The sequence below is a fragment of the Phyllostomus hastatus genome, unplaced genomic scaffold (genome assembly GCF_019186645.2).
Source record: "Phyllostomus hastatus isolate PE091 unplaced genomic scaffold, TTU_PhHast_1.1 phas_contig_86, whole genome shotgun sequence".
NCBI lineage: Eukaryota > Metazoa > Chordata > Mammalia > Chiroptera > Phyllostomidae > Phyllostomus > Phyllostomus hastatus.
Window position 1 is genome coordinate 92,958,014 of NW_025333977.1, and position 24,467 is coordinate 92,982,480.

The 24,467-nt window shown below is 40.3% G+C and overlaps 2 protein-coding genes across 3 annotated transcripts in view; both read right to left on the reverse strand.

Moving 5' to 3' along the window:
- OSBPL11 (oxysterol binding protein like 11) overlaps positions 1-24,264 on the reverse strand; it is a 99,437-nt gene extending 75,173 nt beyond the window's left edge. The window contains exon 1 of one of the 2 annotated variants that reach the window (XM_045851577.1): positions 24,060-24,264. In XM_045851577.1, the coding sequence (XP_045707533.1) occupies positions 24,060-24,256 (197 nt within the window). In that variant the 5' untranslated portion in view covers positions 24,257-24,264. Of the gene's footprint in view, positions 1-23,872; positions 24,029-24,059 lie in introns of those variants that run through there. The other variant, XM_045851578.1, reaches the window with a different exon arrangement.
- On the reverse strand, positions 10,400-10,687 carry LOC123826919 (protein S100-P-like). Its single transcript, XM_045851146.1, has one exon. It carries the CDS (start codon positions 10,685-10,687, stop codon positions 10,400-10,402), a length of 288 nt encoding a protein of 95 aa, XP_045707102.1.
- Positions 24,265-24,467: the final 203 nt, after the last annotated feature.

Below are 24,467 nucleotides of genomic sequence, written 5' to 3' on the forward strand. Positions count from 1 at the left end.
TTTCCCCCTCTCTATTTTGTGCCTACTATTTATGCTTCTAATTCCCTGTACCTTTGCCCCTATTTTTCCCCAGCCCACTCCCTGCTGATAACCCTCCATGTGATCTCCATTTCTGTGATTTTGTTCCTGTTCTAGTTGTTTGCCTAATTTGTTTTTGTTTTAGGTTCAGTTGTTGATAGTTGTAAGTTTGTTGTCATTTTATTCACAGTTCTGATCTTTTCCTTTGCTTCAATGATTATTTTCAATAGGTGGGATAGTATGGGCACAGAACTACTTATACCTATTTATAGGTATGGATTAAGTTGTTTTTTTAACTTTCCAATGTTGTTGGGAACCACCCTGCCCAGTATCAGAAGCTGTAACCCCTGCCAAGGCTAAGGCTGAGGAAACAACCTTGGAACCGTAAGCCACCAAGGAGACAGGCTTATCTCCCTGGCAGGAGCGCCGCTTCTGCTCCTTTTATTTCACCCTGCCTGGCCCCAATGCTTAGTAGGTTAGCCAATGACAGGTAAGATTCCCCAAGAGGGGAACAACCTAAGACAAGCACGATAATGTGGGAGACCCCCCAAGGACAGACTTTGGGGGCTACAGCAAAAGGGGGGTGATGGACCCTCACCCCTTGGCTTTGACATAGCCTGAGTCCTCATTGTCTGCGAGAAATCTCCTAATCTTTTGGCTGCCTTACTCCCCTTGCTCCACCTAAGCCTGAAACAATGACAGAGGGTGGTGCAGCCCTGTGCTGGAAAGGGCGGGTTCCCAGGGTGATCAGGCCTAAGAAAGAATATGTAAAATCCTGTGAAACCTGCTTTGTTTAGAATGCTCTCAATTGAATGATAAGGGTCCAAGGAAGAAGTAAGTATGTTCCTTAAAGTCTTTTACAGATCTTTGACCCTGACTCAAAATAGGCCCTCAGACTTCCTTGTTACCCATTGTTTGATCCTTACTTCCTGGCAATGAGTAATGAGCTTTACCTGAATTCTTATGTAAACGAACCCAATAAAAAGCCTGCTTGGGCGGGGGAATGAGGCACTCTCCCTTAGGGGCGCTCTCCCCTAGGGAGGGTGGCCATGGCGTTCCCCACTAGAGAGAGTGGCCATTCCGTTCCTATTTCCCTACAGGACCAGGACCTCTATGTATGTTTTTCTCGTGTTTTGACGAGCCATCCGCAGCGTTCCACGGTCACTGCCGGTCGGTGGCCACGACACAATGTGACTGAGCATTGCTCTTTTGGGATGTAGAACTATTTCCTATAAGTCCTTACTTACCAAATTAGGTCACACATATTCAAAACTGGGCTAGGTGGCTAGGAGAACAGGATAAAATCAGACTACCTTTCTATAGCAAATGTATTTAACTATAAGAAATTGTATTTGTTTTTCACTGATTGGCTTATTTCACTTAGCATAGTGCTCTCCACATCCATCCATGCTGTTGCAAATACCATATGATCACACCTATAAGTGGAACCTAATCAACAAAACAAAAAGCAACCAAAATATAACCAGGGATATTGAAATAAAGAACTGACAGTAACCATAAGAGGGGGGTAGAGGGATAATGGGAGAAAATAAGAAAAGGCACATCAAGGAACATATATAAAGGACACATGGACAAAGCCAAAGGGGGTAGGATTGAGGGTGGGAGGTGGGGATGAGGGGAGTGATGAGGGGAAAATGGAGACAATTGTACTTGAATAATTTTTAAAAATATTAAAAAATCAAAAAATAAAAAGAAGTATTTTTAATACAAAAACTCAAGTAAGTGTTAAGAAGAAACTTGCTCTCTCTTCACACATTTCCATGTGTAGAACTGCAGAGTCCCGTCCTCCCCTCCCCATCCTTCCCTTCACTTCTTCCACAGCTGAGCATGAATGGCTCAGCCCCTTCTGGGCTCTTTTCCTTGGAGTTGCCTGCCTACCCAGAGAAGACAATCTGACCTACTCTGACAGAGATAAGACCTGAGTATTCCAAGCTGCCCAGTGACTAGGTAGATAAGGGTACCTAATTCTTAGGTGAAGTATTAGTAAATGTATTTTACCCATGTTGAAGCCACTTTCTTCAGTGAGCTTTTCCAGTAATAAAACTATTTCTTCACATCTATTACGATGGCTATTATAAAAATTAAAAAAACAAAACAAAACAGAAAATAACAAGTGTTGACAAGGACGTGGAGAAATAAATTGGAATCCTTTTATATTGTTAGTGGGATTGTGCAATGGTATAGCCACTGTGGAAAACAGTATGGTAGTTCCTCAGAAAGTTGTATGTAGAATTAATTACTATATGATCCGGCAATTCCACTTCTGGATAATACACAAAAGAATGAAAGCAGGGACTCAAACAACTATTTGTACACCAGTGTTCACAGCAGCATTAATCACAATAGCCAAAAGGTGGAAATGACCCAAAAGTCCATCAACAGATAAGTGGATAAATTAAATATGTATACATATACAATGGGATATCATTCAGCCTTAAAAAGGAAGTAAATTCTGACACATGCTACAACATGGATGAGTCTAGAAGATGTTAGGGTGAAATAAGCTAGACACAAAAAGACAAATATTGTGATTTCATTTATATGAGGTACTTAGAGCTGTCAAATCATAAAGACAGAAGGTAGTGGTTGCCAGGGGCTGGAAGGTGAGGGGAAATGGGGAGCTATTATTTAATGGGTAAAGTTTTCATATAGGATAATGAAAACTTCTAGAGATTAACAGTGGTGATGGTTGCATAACAGTGCTAATGCACTTAATGCCACTGACCTGTACACTTAAAAATGGTTTAAGTAGTCAATTTTATGATATATGTATTTTACCACAATAAAAAAAAGAACACTGACAATTTGATTGAGTCCTGTCTGATCATTATCTTTTAACTGGTCCTGAACTCAGGATATTATTTGTTTTGACCTCTGGAAAACACATGAACAGCTATATTATAGAGTAGAATATAAAATCCTCATGAATTTTGAAGATAGTACAGAAAACTCCCAAGAAAGCTGCATCAGCCATGGACTGCTTTAAATCACAAACAAGAGCCAATGAAGGTACCTATTATCTTATGCAGGTAGAGACATTTCATGAAGAAAATTTGACAAGCACAACTCTAAAATCTTTGCCTATACTGACCAAAAAAAAAAGGAAAAAAAATCCTATATATAATCTGATTGTTACAGATAACTAACTCTGAAAAATCCCTCACACAAATAACTAGCCATTTGATAACAGAGTTTCAATGAAGATGGGACAGAACAAACTTCTACATGGAGAAGTAGAAAATCACCTCTAACACCTCCAGAAAGTTAGGAAGCTGTTTATCATAATGCAAAGAGAGTGGGCTTAACACCAGACAGATACAGGTGTGAATTCCAATGTCACCTTAGGCAAGTAACACAGCTGGCCCTAAGTTTCCTCATCTGTTAATGGGGATAAAAACATCTATGTTGCAAATGTACAAGGAAGAAAAAAGAAGAAATAACATATTTCAATTCTTACACACTTGAACATGATACATGCCCAACAAATATTGGTTCTCTCCTGCTCTAACACGTCAATTTTTCTGCAGGCAAAGGACTCATTTTCTAAATCAGTTTTCTAAATCGGTCTTATCTTGTTAGCCTGAATTTTCAAGTCAGAATGATGGGACCTAAAGAGCCACAAGACTTCCACTTCTCCTTTTTCCTTTCCACAGTGGAGCAAAGGAGGAGAAACAGAGCCTCAATAATAGCAGAGGCAGCTATCTTGTAGCTCCAGCCCTCTCCTCTTGGTATGGTAGCTGCAGGTGGGCTAGGTTAGGAGCCAAGGTGACAGCCAGGGCAGTAGCCTGCCCTCCCACCATGGGAACCAGCTGGCCTCAGAGAAGCAGTGGGCAGCAGCAGTAGCATTAGGTTACAGATGGGGACAGGGAATGTTAGTTGAGCTGGCTGATACCCATTCCCCCAGGGGTGGTGCTTGGTAAGGGCACAGGGAGCAGGATGGGGTGGTGGTGCAGAGTGCGAGGTGGGGCATCTGGTGTGTCTCTCAGTTGGCAACAAAGAAGTGACTGGACATACTATCCAGGAGTAGTCAATACTGGACAGCTGGTTGTCCCCAACAATGGCACTGCAACCTTGGCTATACCAGTGGCTTCACACAGTGTTCCAGGAAGGTCCAGCTTGTTGGCAAAGATAAGCAGTGTAGTTCATGCCAGGCACTCCTCCACCAACAGACTCTGGAGTTCCTGCTGTCAGTCCTGCACGCACTGGTGGTTGGTGCTGTCCACTACCCAGATGAGGTTGTTGGTACACTCACAGTAGTTCCACCAGTAGGACCACTGGGACTTCCAGCTGCCAGCAACTCAGATGTTCAGCTTTAATCTCCGGTGTCCAGGTCTTGACATTGAAGCCCAGCATTGGAGAGATGGTGTCAATGTCCTCATTGAACTTCTTGAGGATGACAATCTCATTGCCCAGGCCAAGCATGAGCAGTTGCAGGTTCTACTCTTTGTACCTCATCTTCTTCCTTTACTTCTTTCATTGTATTTTTTTTCCAGTAGGTATTCTCTCAAGATTTATAAAGGGTCTGAGATATTACCTACTTGCAAACTAACAATTAGCCTGCCGTAGTTTCATTGGATACTGGTAAAAGACATACGATTCCTGAGTCAGAGACAAAAGACCTTCAGTAGTCACAGCAATAGCAGGAGACAGATTATTGACCCAATCACATAAGGCAACACAAAATGGGCAGATGTCTGCACATGCAATGGGTTGTGGTACAGAGGAGGAACCTCCACTGAAGGGAACCCAAATATTTTAATGGAGAGTAAGTCTGCTTGACCTCTGAGTCAAGGAGACATTATTTTTATTATTCTACACAGTAAATAAATATGACTTTTTCTCAGGAGAAAGACAATGCCTCTATTTTCCAAAACTATCTGCTATACCAATGTTTTTGGGAAAAAAAAAAAAACAGTACAGAACGGAGGGCAGTCGGTGCCTCTGATCACAAGATGTGCAGAAACATGAGATAGCCATGAAAAATTGTTCCCAAGTAATACATGCATATTACAGAGAAAAGTCTCTTACCCAACTCTTCTAGTCACCAGTTCCCCTCCTTAAAGACAACAGCTTCCCTCAACTTCTTGTGTATCTCTTCAGAGATATTCTATGTGTCTGCAAGCACATATACACCTTATTTTTTTAAACAAATGGCTGTAATTATGCACACTGTTCCGTAACTTGCTTTTTCAGTTTCTTAGGGATGGCTTCACCTAGACACATGAGGATTTCATTCTTCTTTTAAAAATGTATTTTATTGATTATGCTATAAGAATTGTCCCATTTTTTCCTCCCCTTTATTTCCCTCTGCCCTGTACCCCTGTCCCACCATCATCCCTCCCACCTTAGTTCATGTCCACGGGTCATACATATAAATTCTTTAGCTTCTCCATTTCCCATACTATTCTTAACCTCCCCCTGTCTATTTTGTACCTATCATTGATACTACTTAATCCCTGTACCTTTAAGCCCATTACCCCCTTCCCCACTGATATCCCTCCTTGTGATCTTTATTTCTGTGATTCTGTTCCTGTTGTAGTTGTTTGCTTAGTTTGTTTTTGTCTTTGTTTTTTTTTTTAGGTTTAGTTGTTGATAGCTGTGAGTTTGTTGTCATTTTACCGTTCATATTTTTTATCTTCTTCTTTTTCTTAGATAAGTCCCTTTAACATTTCATATAATAAGGGCTTGGTGATGATGAACTCCTTTAACTTGACCTTATCTGGGAAGCACTTTATCTGCCCTTCCATTCTAAATGATAGCTTTGCTGGATAGAGTAATCCTGGATGTAGGTCCTTGCCTTTCATGACTTGGAATACTTCTTTCCAGCCCCTTCTTGCCTGTAAGGTCTCTTTTGAGAAATCAGCTGACAGTTTTATGGACACTCCTTTGTACGTAATTGTCTCCTTTCCTCATGCTGCTTTTAAGATTCTCTCCTTATCTTTAATCTTGGGTAACTTATGATGTGTCTTGGTGTGTGCTTCCTTGGATCCAACTTTGTAGGGACCCTCTGAGCTTCCTGGAAGTCTATTTCCTTTGCCAGATAGGGGAAGTTTTGCTTCATTATTTGTTCAGATAGGTTTTCAATTTTCTACTCTTCCTCTTCTCCTTCTGGCACCCCTATGACTTGAATGCTGGAATGTTTAATGTTGTCCCAGAGGTTCCTAAGCCTCTCCTCATTTTTTAAAATTCTGATTTCTACATTCTGTTCTGGTTGAATGTTTATTTCCTCCTTTTTGCTCCAAACCATTGTTTTGAGTCTCAGTTTCCTTCCCTTTACTTTTGGTTCCCTGTACACTTTCCTTTATTTGACTTTTCATAGTCTTCACTTTTTCCCGTTTTGCAACCATACTCAACGATTTCTGTGAGCATCCTGATTACTAGTGTTTTGAACTGTGCATCTGGTAGGCTGGCTATCTCTTTATCACTTAGTTGTATTTTTTCTGGCACTTTGATCTGTTCTTTCATTTGGGCCATAGTTCTTTGTCTTGGTGCTCCTGTTATGTAGTAAGGGGCAGAGACTTAGGTATTCACCAGGGCAGGGCAATCCACATCACTGCATTGTCATGTTGTATGGTGGGGAGGGGTCCGAGAGGAAACAATGCCACTTGTTCGGCTCTTGACCATCTTTCAGTCACTTGCTCCACTACCCACAAGCAAATTGGGCCCTTCTGGTGCCAATTACTGGGTGGGTGGGTTTGTATATGTTCTAGGACCCTTTGGGTCTCTGCAATGAACTCAACTGTGAGGCTGGAAGTTTCTCTTGCTGCCTTAACCCCCCACAGGTTTTTTTAGTCAGCGATTTTGAGGCTTTCTTTTCCCATGCTGAAGTCCTGAGTTTTGCAGTCTGTCTTGCTCCCCAGCTACTCCTGCTGGTTTATCCACATGAAAATGTGGGACCACACGCTCCACCAGCCACTGCCTTGCCCAGTCTGCCAGCTGCAACCTTGCTGAGAGTCCTCTCCAACCTGGCTGCCTGTCTCTGCCCCTCCTACTGGGTCTGGAGGAATGTTTCTTCTTTAACTCCTTGGCTGTTGGGCTTTTATACAGTTCAATTTTCTGGCAGTTCTGGTTATTTTTTGTTTTTTAATTTGTTGTCCTTTCGGTTGTGCAAGGAGGCAAAGTGTATCTACTTAAGCCTCCATCTTGGCTAGAAATCTGAATCTAACTCATTCTTAACATCTGCATAGTAATCCCTTTCATAGCAGTTATTATTTTGTATTTAACCAGTCCCCCTACTATTGGACATTTGTTTCCAGGTTCTTATTACAAATAATACCAGTGCAACAAATTAAGTTATACATATCTTTGCATACTTTTGCTAAAAGTACAATTGCTAGGTAAAAGGCATATGCATTTCTAATTTTCAGACATACTGCCCTCCAAACAGGTGTCTGAAGGCAGGTGCCTTCAGACACCTGCTCTCCAAAGAGGCTTTACCAATTTAAGTTCCACCATTCAATGTAAACAAAAGAGCCTGCTTCCTCACACCAGCCTGACAGCACTGTTTACCATCAAAAAATAGGGTGCAGTTTCTCCTATAGCCAGAAATTTCAGACATTACTAGTAGACTTTTCAATACACCTATGTTAAAATTAAGTTTCTAGAGTTAAGTGTAAGATAGTGTTAGGCTGTGGAATGAGTACCTAAAAGGGGTGGTAGATCTAGTTTTGACTTTCCCACTAACACTATGAGTGGGACCTTGGCTAAATAACTTAATCTCTCTGGGCCTTGCAGTTCTTGGTCAAAACTGATTAGAACTACATGGTGTCAAGAGAAGTGGGATTCAGAGTGACTGCTTCCTCTTTGGGCACCTTAGTAATGTACCTACAAAGTCACTGCTCTTTACTGCCATTCTAATAGTCCTGGATGATTGTGGGAAGTCCTCCTGGACCCTAACCTCCTACCTTGGTTGAGGTTCAAGCTCTAATTGTGCGTCCTCTGCTGCCAGTATTTTGTCTACAGGACTTAAAAAATGTCCATCTAGTGAGCTATTATGCTTTTGAAAAATAGGAAGTTCACTTTCTAAGGGAATAATTGCTGAACAGTCACCTTCTGGAATTCCTGATAATTTGTATAAAAAAATAATGGGCCCTCATCCGGGAACTTTCTGTCTCATTGGACCATAATTACCCAGCATGATTTACAATTAAACTGGCTAACCTGGAGCTCTTTTGAAATCCCCAAGCTAGTCTATCTGCACAGTCAACTGGAAAAAGACTATAAACTAAGCAACATGAATGGGAAGTACATTATAATCAGCATTTTTGAAGCCTCCAAACATATATCAGCAGTCCCTAACCTTTTTGGCACTGGGGACCAGTTTTATGGAAGATAATTTTTCCACAGACCGGGGGTCGGGAGATGGTTTTGGGATGAGTCAAGTGCATTACATTCAAGCTTACCTCCTGCTGTGCAGCCCAGTTCCTAACAGGCCACGGACTGGTATCAGTCCATGGCTCAGGGGGTTGGGGACCCCTGATATAAGTGATTCAAAAATTGCTTCCCGCCCTTGCTGGTGTGGCTCAGTGGATTGAGCCCTAGCCTGCAAACTGAAGGTCATTGGTTCAATTCCCAGTCAGGGCACATGCCTCAGTTGTGGGCCAGGTCCCCAGATGGCAGTGTGGGAAAGGCAACCAATCTGTTTCTCTCACACATTGATGTTTCTCTCTTTTCCCCTTCCTTCCCTTCTCTTCTCTCTAAGACTAAATAGAATTTTTTTTAAGATTTTTTTTTAATTTATTCACTTGAGAGACAGAGAGAGACAGAGACAGAGAATCATCAACGTGCAGTTGCTGGGGGTTATGGCCTGCAACCGAAGCATGTACCCTGGCTGGGAATCGAACCTGCGACACTTTGGTTCGCAGCCCGCGCTCAATCCACTGAGCTACGCCAGCCAGGGCTAAATATAATTTTTTTTAAAATGCTTCCCTCTAAGACACAAATTCTAAATTAACCAAAGCAAATTGAGTTGTCTCAAAGGCTTCCTAAACTTGAGGAAACTTCTAAATGTTTCCCTGACATCTTATTATCTGCACCTTTGGCTCCTTTGCTGCTTTCCTGTCCTCCCCCCTTTACCCTTCACTGGGTGAATTTCATCTTTCTATTTTTTTCTTTCTTTTTTTTAATCCTCACCCATGGACATTTTTCATTATTTTTAGAGAGTTGGAAGGGGGGGAGGGGGAGAGATAGAGAAACATCAATGTGAAAGAGAAACATCAATTGGTTGCCTTCTCATATGCACCCCAAAAGATTGAACTCATGACCTTTTGGTCTACAGGATGACACTCCAACCAGCTGAGCCACAATGGCCAAGGCATGAACTCTCTTTTCATAACAATGAACCCAAGGCTCTATTAAATCACCCCACTTTTACTGTTCCATTTAAAGGTAAACCATCGGATGGGTCTGGTCCAGAATGACAACCCCTATTTTTTTATGTCCCCATGGACTAAAACTGAACTCCATGCCATACTAAAGAATTCCCTAATCCCAAAGAGGATCCCACTGTGTTTGCTAGAGAATTTCTGTTCACTATCCAAACATAAGCCAGGATTCTCTGAACATCCTAATTACCAATTGCCCTTTTTCCTTTTCATCCATGAAAGAGAAGGAAATGCCTTAGGTGTCTTGACCCAGTGACATGGAAACCAACATGGACTCATTGGATACCAGAGCCAACAATCAGACCTGAGGGCCAAAAGTCTCCTACTCTGTATGAGACATATTGTGGCCACTGCCAATTTACTTTAATAGGTAGAAAGGAATATAATAATAGGCTCTCCAATAACTCTTATATGCCTCATGGGAACTATCTGCTAGAAGACTAACCCCCCTACAAAATTCTTTTATTGTCTTCATCTAATATGACTATTACTCACTGTAATACCCTGAACCCTGCTACTCTCCTCCCTCTGAGGAAATCCCTCATGATTGCTTGACTTTAACAGACTGAACAGTAACTCCCTGAACTGATTTACAGGAAACACCTCTTAAAAATGCTGAATTAGTTTGGTTTACTGATGGTTCTTACATAAAGGATGAAATAGGCCCTGGCCAGGTAGCTCATTTGGTTAGCATCATCCTGATCCTCAAAGGTTGCAAGTTCAATCCCAGTCAGAAGACATACAAGAAACAACCAATGCATGAGTAAATAAGTGGGACAAACCAATGTTTCTCTCTTTTTCCCTTCCTCTCTATCTAAAATAAACTATTTTTTTCATTTCACTAATTAATTAATGCATTTTATTAATCAGACAGCCATCAGCTCACTCAGCCCACAGAAATAATTGCCGCCTAGAGCTTTCTGGATGCCAGGGCCCTGCTCCCTGGGCCCTCTTCAGGAATCTGGGTCTGCAGGACCTCAGTTGAGTCCCTTCTGCTGGAAGCACGAGTGACAAACGGTTGTGATGGCAGCCACAAACTCTATGAACTTGTTGAAGTCTACCATGGTATCTCCATCAGCATCCAGGTCCCTGGGCAGTTTGTCCATGGCCTCCTTGTCCCTTCCACTCTGCAGGAAGCCCAACAGCTTCTTCTCCAGGAGCACCTTCATCTCCCACTTGTTCAGGCTCTGCACGGTGCCATCTGTGCCCATGCATGGGGTGAAGACCTCGATGATCAAGGCCATAGCCATCTCCAGTCGCAACATACTGCTGGTTGTGGGTTCACGTCCCTTGGGGTGGCTGGTGTGACTGAGGAAATGACCTAAACTTTTTTTAAAAGGATGAAATAGGCCACTATCAAGCAGGCTATGCAATCATCTCTCTAAATAAAACCACTAAAGATAGTCCTCAGGCAACTTCTGCTCTATGCTTGCAATCCAGCCAAAGATAGCTAACATTTATTCTGACAGCAGATATATCTTTGGTGTTGCCTGTGACTCTGGTATGCTCTGGAAACAGAGAGGATTCCTGAGATCTTCCAGACAAAAGATAAACATCAGTTCTTATGTTTTAGAACTCATAGAGGCTATCCAATTACTTAAATCTTTAGCAATTACAAAAATCCCTGGACATTCAATGGCAAACAATGAGGAAAGTAGAAGTAATCATTTGGCTGCTGCTGCTAAGTTAGAAACATTAAAACAATCTCAGCCCCCAATAGAAGCACCTACACCACCAGCTAAAGTAACTGGAGATTTAAAAGAAAACATTATGGAAGCACAGCATTTAGCTGGTTGACAAAATAGAAAGAAATGCTTACAACAAGGCTGTAAATTTGACCCCAAAAGAAACTTATCACTACATCAAAAATGCTTGACCACTCCTCCCGGACTGCACACAACATCACATACTACAATATGCACATGACTTAACTCATTCCAACACTTACAAAATGGCTCTATGGGGGGAAAAAAAAACAATACTACTGGAAGCCATTTCCAAAGAGAACTTCACTGGTATATCATTAATGCCATATCTAGCCTAAGCACTACCCTAGAAAGCTCTTTCATACCTGTATGGGGCATTTTCCCTTGCCTTTTGGACCCTTTGAGGTCTGCCCCCTCCTCAAGGTTATAAATGTGTTAGAATGATTTGTATGTTTTCTCACTGGGTGAAAGCACTCCCAGGCAGCAGAGCCACAGCCTCGGCAATAAATAAAAAACTCCTAGAGAAGAACTTTCCCCAGAAAGAAAAGAGTTCTTTCCCCTAGAAGAGAAGAACAACTTGGGGAATCCCCACAGACCTCCACTTCACAGGACAAATTACACAATCCATTTATAAAATCTGGTTGACTTAACATTTCCATTGTGTTTATCACCCCCAGTCCTCTGGTCTTGTAGAAGGGACTAACTGGGTAATCAAAACTCAAAACTCAATTGGCAAAACTTGTAGTGTCTTTTAACCTGCCTTGACCTAAGGCTCTTCCCTTGGTATTACTCAACCTGAAATTACTCTACTTCCTTTGCCAAAAATAGACTGTCTCCTTTTGAAATTATTACTGACAGACCCATGAGATTAAATCAAGGAATGTATGAACCTGCACTGCTGAAAGGAGATCTGATTTACTGTAAAGAAACAGTAGCCCATTGTCTAGAGATATTACAATTAATAAATCCAACTGAGAAACCCTCTACAGAGAACTACTGATCCAAGGAATATGTGACTTAGCTCTGCTTCCAGAAACTCTCCTTATTGCTAAAATATGGCCATAAGCTCTCTTACTGCACACTCAGACTTATTTCCCTTCTACATGGGACATGACATACCAGACATGAGCCTTCCAGTGATGAGGGATCACTGCTACTTTTTCAAAGATGGACCAATGATATTTCCAATAGTCATCAATGACTATTGATGCTTTCTACAGAAATACCTTGATCAAAAGGGGGAAACGTGAAAGAAAACCTACAAAATGGAGTTATATTAATACAGGGAGATCTGGCCAGATCACTGGGGAGAGGAGAGAGGTCCTGAGGCAGCACGGGAGAGATTGCACTCCCCAGAGTGAGGGAGGGGTTGCAGGAAATGCTGGGTAGTGTGGCATTGTGCAATGTGTGACAACAGATTCCCTGCCCTGGGCAGAGATGTAGCAGGAAGAAGCCTTGAATAGAGTCTGTGTGAGGATGGAGAGGGTGGCTGACGGAGGAAAAAGTCCTCTTATTACCTTCCATAACATGGTAGCAGGGGAGGTGCTGGCCTGCCAGTGCAGCCTGGGAAAAGGATGGGATGTGCTGAGAAGCATGGAATATGTAATCCTTCCAGAGCCACAGGATTTTGGGCCGGGAGATTTCAACAAAGGGTAGGGAGAAACATGTAGTTCTTTCCTTTCACTCACCCTGTTGGGGGACAGGAGCACTCATGGACTGGCAGGCACTGTAGCCATGTGGCCAAGTAGCAGGCCCCTAACACCTGCAGTGAGAAGTGGTGGCAGGCGTAGGTGACTAGTGACGTGTGACCCTGCTTAGCGTGGTGAAGGGATGCATCAGCGAGCTGACAGCTGGAGGGATAGCGTGCAGGTGCTAAGCTGGTGGGCAGTGAACAGAAGAAAGGGCAGAATGCACACAGACTCCAAACTGAGGCCCAACGGTCATAGGGAAAGAAATGGAGCACCTTCAAGGCCAATTCAGCGGATGCCTGCAGTTTACCAAAGGAATGTATTTTTAAATAGGAAAAGAAACTCTGGGTGCAGCCTTGGATTGGTCTGGCAGAGGGTGGAAGGGTTTTTCTCTGAGTGTTCTGAAGAGGAGGGACTCTGAGGCAGAAGCTTGCCATTCTTCCAAAACTGTGTAGCTTTTGAATAAATGACTTCTTTCCTTTTTTACCAAACTTCTGTCTCCAGAGTTTGTCTATGGGCATTGGGAAGTAGAACCCCATTTCTGTTTGGTAACAATATTTCAAGAGAACAATCTAAAACAGAGCCTGGAGGCATCTGGGAAGCTGAGCTAACTCACCTTCCTCATGTGAAAAATGAATTTAAACTGGGCTAAACCAAATGACTCTGTAATGATGCAGTTTCTGGAACTGGCTCTGCATCACTGAACTCTCTATTAAAAAATAAATTTTCACTTGGCAACAGATTTAAGCAATTAATTATGTATAGCATAGTGTACGTGTGCTTGCCAGCACCAATCACAGCTTTCAGAATTGATGTAATCCCTTTGAAGGCCACACCTTTTCTGTTTTTATAAACTCGTCGCTTTTATTTTTAAGATTTTACTTATTTATTTTTAGAGAGAAGGGAAGGGAAGGAGAATGAGAGGGAGAAAAACATCAATTGGTTCCCTCTCACATGCCCCCAACTGGGGACCTGGCTTACAACCCAGGCGTGTGACCTGACCAGGAATTGAACCAATGACCTTTGTGGACAATGCCCAATCAACTGAGCCACGATGGCCAGGGCTCTTCTTGCTTTCTTTCTCTCTCAGAATACAGTTGGGTTTCTCCCCAAATCTGTAACTCCTGGATTTGCAGATCACATTTTCATTTCATTTCATTCCCTTCTCTTCCTCCCTACCTCCATCTCTGTCTGTATCTCTTTGCTATGTTCTTTTCCTTTTCCTGTTTTCCCTCTTGTTCCTTCTCATTTTCTCTCCCTTCCATCCAGCTACCTAGGGTTTCCAGCTGTAGCCAGTAGCAATCACAGACTTAAGTTTATCCCCTGAGGGACCTTCCAGCTAACCTCAAGAACAGCAATGCAAGTAAACTGAAAAGGCAGCCAAAACTCAAATTCAGGGACTGAGTGGGAAGACATACTTTGTTACAACACCTAATAAACCAAAAAGAAAATCCCGTTCTTTCACCAACAAACTGAACTGCTCTATAAATTGCCCTAAAACCCAGTGTTGTAATGCCAAAACAATAATGTAACTATTTAAACAGGTAATTTAGTTTTAAATTTAACCTGAATAAGTCTGAACACAAATCATTTTTCTAAACAAAGTCAGTACAGGGGAAGATTCTGACCTAATGGAACATGTTCACTCAAAGGAAACAAAGATGTTCTTTCTCTTCAAGGCAATATGATTTACATCAAAAATATTTTCCACTATTTTCAAAAGCAAAAACAATAGATTAAAAAGGCAAAAGTTCCCACAACTCTATTTGATGAATGATAACCTCTGGGACTTAAACTATGTGATTTATTTGAGAAGAACTAAAAAGAATAATTTGGAACACTGTTTTATAGTTTTCAGTTACATGTGTATAAATAGTCATTCTTTTGTTTTTACTAGCATCTATAGCAGATTCAAGAGAAGGAAAACAAAAACTAGGGTATGGAAATATACATTCAACTTTCCTTAACCCCTACAGAGAAAAAAAAACCCAAACATTTAAGATGTTTTCTTCAAATTATCCTCAAAACAAGTGGTAAAAACTAAAAGACAGTAAACATTAGGTTATATTTAGGCAGATCTCCTTCCTCTGTTTGTAAATACTTTTTCTTTTGAAAGAATTATTTAGAGTGGAAGGCACAAGTTTTGACCACAAAAATTCTTTCTATACTATACATTTGTAGACTTCTACACATGTACTGAAACACATAACTATTTGCTAACAAGGAAAAAAAGCCTGCCAGTTTGTTAATGGTAATTGGCCATCACAGAACCCAAATAAAAAAAAGCATGCTTATCATATACCCAAATATGCTTTTCAGTTCCTCCTCTGGGTAATTCTCTTCTGTCCACTTGAATAAACAAGAGGCAGATTTGCAGATTTGTAAATTTTTCTGAAAGCTCATATGCAGAATATAAAAATAATACAAACATGCACATTTAATAAACTTTGAACATTTACTATGAAAAAGGAAGAAAGACTCCAGAATGAAGAAATTTAATTTCCTTGGACTTCCAGTTAAGATGGCAGCGTAGGCAGACATGGCTTGCCTCTTCGCACAGCCACACCAAAATTACAACTAAAATACAGAACAACCATCACTCAGGACCGTCAGAAATGGAGTTGAATGGAAGTCTGGCAACTACGGAATTAAAGACACCACATCCATCCTGACTGGTAGAAGGGGCACAGATGCAGAATGGGCTGGTTCCACACCCATGTGTGGTGGACAAAAACTCAGAAGGGATAGCAAGGAGTCCCAGTCCCACACCAGGCTTCCCAGCCCAGGGTTCCCATGCCAGGCAGATAAGTCCACATATCTTTTGGCAGCAAAACCCAGCAGGGACTGAGTCAGTGGAAGAAACTTCAGGAGCCCCCAGCAGTTCCTTTTAAAGAACCCACACACGGACTCACCTACTCAGACTTACTCCCTCTAAGCTCTAGCACTAGTGGCATACTGGGAGAAACTGAAGTGTCTGGCATTAAGGCAAGCAGATGCCATTGTCCCTTTTCTAAACCCTTTCCCTACAGAGCCACAGAGCCAGCAATCTGGTGCCATGTCTGAGACTCCATCACCCTGGCTAACACTGTTTGATCTGTCTTGGAAGATCCCCAGATACTCCATCCCACCCAATTTACAGGCCCACCCAAGATGTTTTTTCATATGAAAGGCTGGTCTTGGCTCATACTGCACAACTTCCTAAATCCTCTCAAACAAGCAACAGCTGGCCTCAGTGAACCCCAGGCCTGGCACTAGCAACCGTCAACCTAGATTTACAGCTTGGCTTTGCCTGGGAATCTCCAAACCCAGCACAAATAACAGCCATCTCAGATTGGTTTAAAGTTCAGGCAGGATGGCCCTGGGCAAAACACAGGTAGGGGCTAACCCTGGCCTGTACCGCCTGGGAAATCCCAGAGCCTGCACACCCAGTGGATGGCTATGGACCACAATGGAGCACCACCATTCTGCCCCCGCAGAGCTGAACCTCCATAGAGGGCAGAGGTTGGTGCTTAGTGGTCACAGCCAATCCTTGCAGCTGACTGGTCTGTGTAGATCCCTCCCATTGATCTGCCAACAGTAGCTAAGGCTCAACTACGAAAGGAGGGTATACTCAGGCCACACCAGGGGAGCAACTCAAGTATCCAGCTTGAGTGATAGGGGACGCAATGCTACTGGACCCTACAGGACACCCACTACATTAGGGCATAAATCTTGGTAGTATAATCAGCCTCCGGGACAACTTCAAGAGGCCCAACATTCACATCATAGGGGTGCCAGAGGGAGAAGAGGAAGAGCAAAAAATTGGAAACCTATTTGAAAAAATAATGAAAGAAAACTTCCTTAATTTCGTGAAGGAAATAGACATGCAAATTCAGGAAGCACAGAGTGTCCCAAACAAGATGGATGCAAAGAGGCCCACTCCAAGACACATCATAATTAAAATACCAAAGGTTAAAGACAAAGTCAGAATCTCAAATGCAGCAAGAGAAAAGAAGTTAGTTACCTACAGGAGACTTCCCATAAGACTGTTGGCTGATTTCTCAAAAGAAACTTTGCAGGCTGAAAGGGATTTCCAAAAAATATTCAAGGTCATGAATAGCAGGGACCTACAGCCAAGACTGTTCTACCCACTAAAGCTATCATTTAGAGCAGAAGGGCAGATAAAGAGCTTCCCAGACAAGAAAAAACTAGAGGAGTTCATCATCTCCAAACCAATATTATATGAAATGTTAAAAGGACTTAAGAAAAAGAATATCAAAACAATGAACAATAAAATGGCAATAAACACGTATCTATCAACAATGAAATCTAAAAAACAAACTAAGCTAACAAGAACAGAGACAGAATCATGGATATGGAGACCATGTTGATGGTTGCTAGATGGGAGAAGTGTGTGAGGGAATGGGTGAAGAGGTGAGGGGATTAAGAAGTACAAATAGGTAGTTACAGAATAGCTATGGGGATGTAAAGTACAGTGTAGGAAATGGAGTAGCCAAAGAACTTATACGCATGACCCATGGACCTGAACGAAGGAGGGAGGACTGGCTGAGGGAGTAGAGAGTACTGGGTGGAGGGGGGCAAAGGAGGAAAATCAGGACAACTGTAATAGCATAATCAATTATATATACATTTATAAATAAATAAAAGATGAGGCTACTTCTTTTGGAAAATTTGATATATATATCAATTGTTTACACACACACACACACACACACACACATATATATATGAACATGATGAGCCTGCTTCTTTTGGAAAACTTTACCTGAACTTCTATACTCACATAACAGTTTGTTCTTTAATCAATTAGAATTTAAGTACTCTCCCAAACTGAATACTTCATTGTCCACTTTTAGACTCAGAATTTAGCAATGTTCCTGACATATAATAATTTTAAAATATTTATTGAAAAAATTTTAAAAAAGAAATTCATTTCCTCTTAAATAGTGAGGAGATTGCATTATATAAGTATCAATTACTCTGAAAAGAAGAAAATTTAAGGCTAATCTAATACATTCACTTCTCAGTTTTGGTTAAAAAAATAGGTCATCTTGATAGATTTTGCAAATGCAGCTGAAGTTCTTCCATTTTCTGATTCTTTTTCATGATCCTCCCAAAATAAGCACTGGGGTTCCTACTTTATTTTTTGCTGAGTGTACACATTAATTTGGGCTTCAGAGGGTTTTACACATGACAGAGGCTCAAAAATATTTGCCGCATGTGTCAGAATACTAGTAAAGGATGAAACCACCATGATCTAAACTAATTATTTGTCAATAATTATTCATTCCTTTAGAGAACTTATCTATTTTTAATACCTCCATGAAAATAACTACCTAAGAATAAAAGTTCTATTTATTTACTGGCTCTATAATTTGGCCAACTCATTTTGACTTCCATTTCTTCAACTGTAAAATGAGAGTAACAATGTCCTCAAGAACTGTTGTAAGGTTTAAATGTGATAATAGCCCTGGCCAGGTGGCTCAGTTGGTTGGAGTGGGTTTGATTCCCAGTCAGGGCACATACCTGGGTTGCAAGTTCAGTCCCCAGTTGGGGCATGTATGGGAAGCAACCAATAGCTGTTCCTTTCTCACATCAGTGTTTTTTATTCTCTCTCCCCCCCTCCTTCTCTCTCTAAAATCAATATACATATCTCAGGTGAGAAATTTCTTTAAAAAAGTAAATGTGATGATAGAAGTGAAAACATCCTAGATACTATAAAGGGAATGATCCACACTTCTAATGCCCTGTGTGTCTAAGGTACTGATGGATATGCCACTTAACCATTCTTGCAACTTAAGCTCAACAAACCTAAAATCAAACATATCATTTGACTCTCTAAATCTTTTCTTCCTGTAGACTGTCCAAAGTTTCAAATCTGGATGAGTGAAGTCAATTGTACTTCCTTATCTCATCCTCACCTTCCACCCAGTCAATCACCAATGTCTACCAATCTTTCTCTAATGCAGCAAATTTCAACCTTCTTCATCTCACAACACACATAAATTACTAAAATTCTGTGGCACGTGAAAAAATATATTTGTTGCCAATCTGACAAAAAATAGGTATAATTTTTGAGTCATTCATACCACATGGCTATTGTTGTTTTGGCTGTTGTCATTTTTTTGACAATCTCAGGGAAAAGAAGTCAGAGCCCCTAACTAGTCAGGTATTGCATGTTTTAAAAACTCTTGTGGCACACCAGTTGAAAATCAATGCTGTTTCCTTCTTTTCCAGCCTACTGACACGTTCCCTTTATTACCTCGTATCTAGGTCAACGCAACTGATCAACAATTGCACCCCCTTATAAGTCCTCTTATTTCCCAAGCAGCAGATTCAGTCCCAAACTTTCAACTTTAGAAACAAATTTCCAATTGCCTGTCAAATCTATCTCAACAATATATGACAATCTAAACTTTAGATTTAGATTGCCGCCCAGGATGGATATGAATGCAGTCCAACACAAAATCGTAAATTTACTTAAAACATTGTAAGATTTTCTTGTGATTATGTGTCACAATATATTTAATATGTGGCCTAAAACAACTCTTCTTCTTCCAGTGTGGCCCGAGATGCCAAAAGGTTGGACACCCCTGAAAAGTATCTTTACATTAACATCTATAATAGGCACCTTCTTGCATGTCTTCCAATGATCTCAACCTGCTGGTATTCACACCCTTGTGTGGGCTGAACCTCATCACTTGCTTCTAATGAATAGTGAAAAGTTATGTGACTTCACTTCCATGCTTTGGTTACAAAAGACTTTATGACTTCAGTATTGCTAGCACTCTCTTGCCTTCTTATTTCCTCTCTCTGAGGAATCAGGCTGCCAAGTAGTAAGTAAGCTGCTCTGTGGAGCAGCCCATGGGCCAGGAACCAAAGGAAGCCACTAGCAGTCAGTTCATGAGGAAATGTGGTCTTTGTTCAGAAGGCAAAAATAACTGAATTTTTGCCAAGAGCCATGTGAGTAAGCCAGGAAGTGGCTCCTTCCCAGTTGGGCCTCAAGATGACTGCAGCCTTGTGAAAGACCCAAAGCCAGGGAATCTAGCTAAGCTGCACCAAGATTCCTAACCCACAGACGCTGAGATAAAAAATGTTGCTTTTTCAATACATTAAGTTTGGGAGTACTTCATAGCAAAGTAATAGATAACATACTATCTATATATTCCAGGCAGATTAAAAATAAATGTAAAACAAAGTCATTTCTTAAAAGATTTTATTAATTTATTTTTAGACAGAGGGGAAGGGAGGGAAAAAGAGAGGGAGAGAAACATCAACGTATGTTGACATCCGCACACCCCCTACTGGGGACCTGGCCTGCAACCCAGGCATGTGCTCTAGACAGGGGTCAAACCAGCGCCCTTAGATTTGCAGGCCGGCACCCCACCACTGAGCCACACCAGCCAGGGCCCAGATAATTTTAAAACTACATGAAAATACGTATTTATAAAAATAACTTTCTATAAGTAGAAGCGAAAGAAAAAAAAGAGTAAAAGTTCTGACTTACAAAACTTTTTTATATGCCTGAAAATATGTAATAAATTAAAATATAAAGCCTAGGAAAATATTTGCAGCCAGTTTGGAAAAAAATTTAACCATACAAAATTAAAATATACCCTATATAATTATATATTTATTATATAAAGAATGTAAATTTTTCTGGGCCTATAATGAAGAAATTAATGAGACAATGTTTCCAGGGAGGGAAACTGGGTGGGTGAGACAAGTATGTAAGATAAACACTTCACTCTTTTCCCTATTGAGGACAAAAATATTCCAACAAAATATTTTTAAAGAAATACTGATATTTAAAGATAATAATATGTAAACTGGAAAAATAAACATCAAGTATATTAACAAAAAATACAGAAAATAACACCAGATATTTCACAAAAGAAAAAATACAATTAATCATAAAGTTAACTCAATGGATCAGAGATCTAAATGTGTTAAAATATAAAGCTCTTAAATTAAATTAAAACATTTCTATAAATCTTTGTGACCTTGGACTAGACAATGGTTTCTGAGATGTGACACCAAGTACAAACAAAAGGGGGAAAAAAAGAAAATTTAAAACTTTTGTACTACAAAGAATAACATCAAGAAAGTGAAAAGATACACCATAGAATGGGGGAAAATATTTGCAAATCATATACCTAATAAGGGAACTGTACCCAGAATGCATAAAGAACTCTTAAAACTCAATAATAAAAAAATAACTAAATTTAAAAATGGGAAAAGGATCTGAATAAACATTTCCCCAAAGAAAATAAAAGAATGACTAGAGCTCAACCTATTAGTCATCAATGAAATGCAAATGAAAACCACAATGAGATACACTTCAAAACCATGAGGATGGCTAAAATAAAAAGACAGACAATAACAAGTGTTGTTGAGAATTTGAAAAAAATAAATCCTCATACATTGCTGGTGAGAATGTAAAAAGTCAGGATGGCAGCTGCTCAAAAAGTTAAGCATAGAGTTAAACACAGAAGATTCACTGTATACCCAACAATTCCCTCCTAGGTAATAGTAAGTCCTTACTTAATGTCGTCCATACATTCTACAACTCTAGGCAAAAGGAAGTATGACCAAACCAATTCACCATAGGCTAACTGATATAAACAAGAGTTAAGTTCCTACAGCATCTCATTAACAGTATAACAAAATGGCATTATTCAAAGACCTGCTATATACTTAAGAGATATGAAAACATATTCCCACACAAACATGAATGTTCATAGTATTCATAATAGCCATAAAATGGAAACATCCCAAATGTCCATCAATTGATGAATGGATAAGTAAAATGTGATATATTCATATAACAGAATATTATTCAGCCACGAAAAGGTACAAAGTAATGATAGATGATACATTTATGAACTTTGAAAACATGCTAATTAAATTTCTAAGTCTGCAAAGTCAAACCAGAGAATCTTTACTAAATTTCAACTACTCCATGAGATAACCTGAAATCTCCATTTAAAAAATGGGATAGTAGCAAATTACAGGTAGGCAGCTGGATATATGGCTCTTGAGTTGCAAAAAGAGCTGACAACATGAAACACAATAAGAAAAAGAAAACATGTAATATAAGAAAAGAAGATAAGGTATCTGTCATACCAAACTTTAAAGAGCCAAGCAAAGAAACTGAGAAAGGAACAGTAAGAGGAATAAAGAAATCAAGAAAGCAGTATCAAAAACTTCAAGAAAAGAATTCTAACAGATATACTTGCAGAGAAATCAACTGGTATTAAGAATCTAAAAACATTCCTTGTTTTTCATGCACATCCTTGGTGAGAACAGAGCCAACTGTCATGGGTTGAGCAATAAATGAGGTTCAAAGAACGGAAGGCAGTGAGTACCAACTGCTTTTTAAGAGGAAAGAATTAGGTTGGTTTTTATTATTGTTGTTGTTTTTAAAATCTAGAGACCTTGAGCCTCAGATGAAGAAGCCACGAAGTGGGAGCAACACAGGACAATGGAGAAAATTGCTTGTCCTAAAGGACAAAGGAATAAATTAGATTGAGTGCTAGGTTGAAAGATAGCCTTAGACAAACCTCAAGAACATAAAAATATATATCAGTATGTAAATGCGTTAATGCCTTATTTATTTGCATCCTTGGGGAAGAGTTCCACATAACTGAATTTTGTAGACACATAAGCATCTTTTTTTTAAGTTTAGCTATTTTCTTTGCAATTATTCACCACTGTTTCATATATTTCTCTACCTTCTTAAACCGAGTGTGCTTTACTGGATGACTGAAGGTCACTGTGACTATGATTATTGTACTAGGAAGTAATATAGCTGAACCTGTGTTAGTTTTTCAAATCTTTGACTGTCCCAAATTGTCAGATGACATTTTCTCTGATACATTTCCCATGATAACCTTTCTGTTTGTGCTTCCAATAGATTCCAGTTTGAAAATTATATAACCATTAAGTAATACCCTAAATAAGGGATAATAGGACTCTGAATGGAAGTACAGGAGTCAAGTGCACGGCTTTATGACAAGTCTCCTTGGTACTTCTAAGAAACTTGTTTCACTTTTCCATTCAGTTGAGACCAGGTTTCAGAGAGTTGAGGATGCCAGAAATGTGATCTCTGACTACATGGAATATTACTTTATCTTGCTTTAAGCCATGTCAAAATATCCCTGCCAAGTAATTGGTAATTTTATATGGTTAGTCTTAAATCACATACAAAATTACATCATGCTGATTCCAAAAGGGGGCCTAGATACCTCACAGTAACCAAATATACTTTCATGTCATACAATCATTTACCAATAAAAGTTATAACCTACACTTTTGTTCTGTATGTTAATATAGTCATGCATAGTTCACATACATAGATATTACTCATGATAAAAGTATATCCTTCACAAAATCTTGGCTTTAATCTCTCAAGTTTCACACAAATTTCACAACTACAAGCAGCACAAGGTCTGAAAAGGACTAGAATCAGGCAAATTTAAGAATTCATCCCTTTAGTTCCAATACCATGGGCTATCCTAATGTCATTCATTAAGATTCTCGAAGAGTATATCCCTCTGTATTTTACATAACAAAACTACTGTTGCTTCTCCAGGACTCTCCTCCAGTTCCTTATTTTTCATTCATATTAATGAAAATTAACAAATGTAGAACTTCTCATCAAGAGAGAGAGCTTCTAAGTGGCCTGATAACTCAAGGCACTCAAGGCACTAGTATATGTACCTCTGCATTTAAACTATCTGTACCCCTCCCCTTCTAAGTCACAAACACCCGGAGGGCAAGAATCTTTCTGATTCAATTATTTCATTCAAGCACGCGACAAACACATTTTGAGCACCTAGTATTTGCTAGCTTCTGGAGACAGCTGAGTTAAACAGCCCCCGCCCTTACAGTCAAGCAGAGAAGGCAGTCTTCTAAACAAATTGCAACACACACACACTCGCACACAAAACAGAAGTGAGTACAGAATTAAATCAGAGGAAGGAGTAACTCCAGGAAGTTGCAGAGGAAGTTCAAAGATACATTTATATATTCTCCAATAGGCCTCAATAAATACCTGTTGAGCGGACGAATGAATGAATGAAATCTTGCTAATGAAAATTGTGATTCGAGGCCCAAATGAAATTAGTTGCTTCTGGAAGTCAGTGAGTAAACTTGACCATTCAAAAGCTGCAGGATCGCAGACTCCAGCATACTCACCCTCACCTCTACCTCAGGAAATCACCTTGGAGAAAGGGCCATACCTGTACTGCCAGCCTTTTGCACTGCCTCCGCGGCTGCTGCCGCTGCTGCTGCTACTGATTCCACCCCCACAACTGCTGTTGCTGCTGTTCTTGTTCGGGGTCAGGGCTGTGGCCAGGCTCTCCAGCTTTCCTTCCGTCTCTGAGACTTTCATGGTTGATACTGGTTCACCCCCCTGCATCTTAACTCCAAAGTCCATTTGCCCTTCTTGGGCGGAGAGAACAACTCTGCCGTTTTGTGGGTGATAATTTTTAAGATCTGATCTAAAGATGATCCCACGAGCTAAATCATACGGTGGTAACCATCAGATAGTCCAAAGAAGGAATGAAGCTTTCCCAATGAAGGAAAACTTTTAGAGGACAGGGGTTGTGAGGAGGAGCAATCCTTTCAATATGTATCTTCTTCCCAGC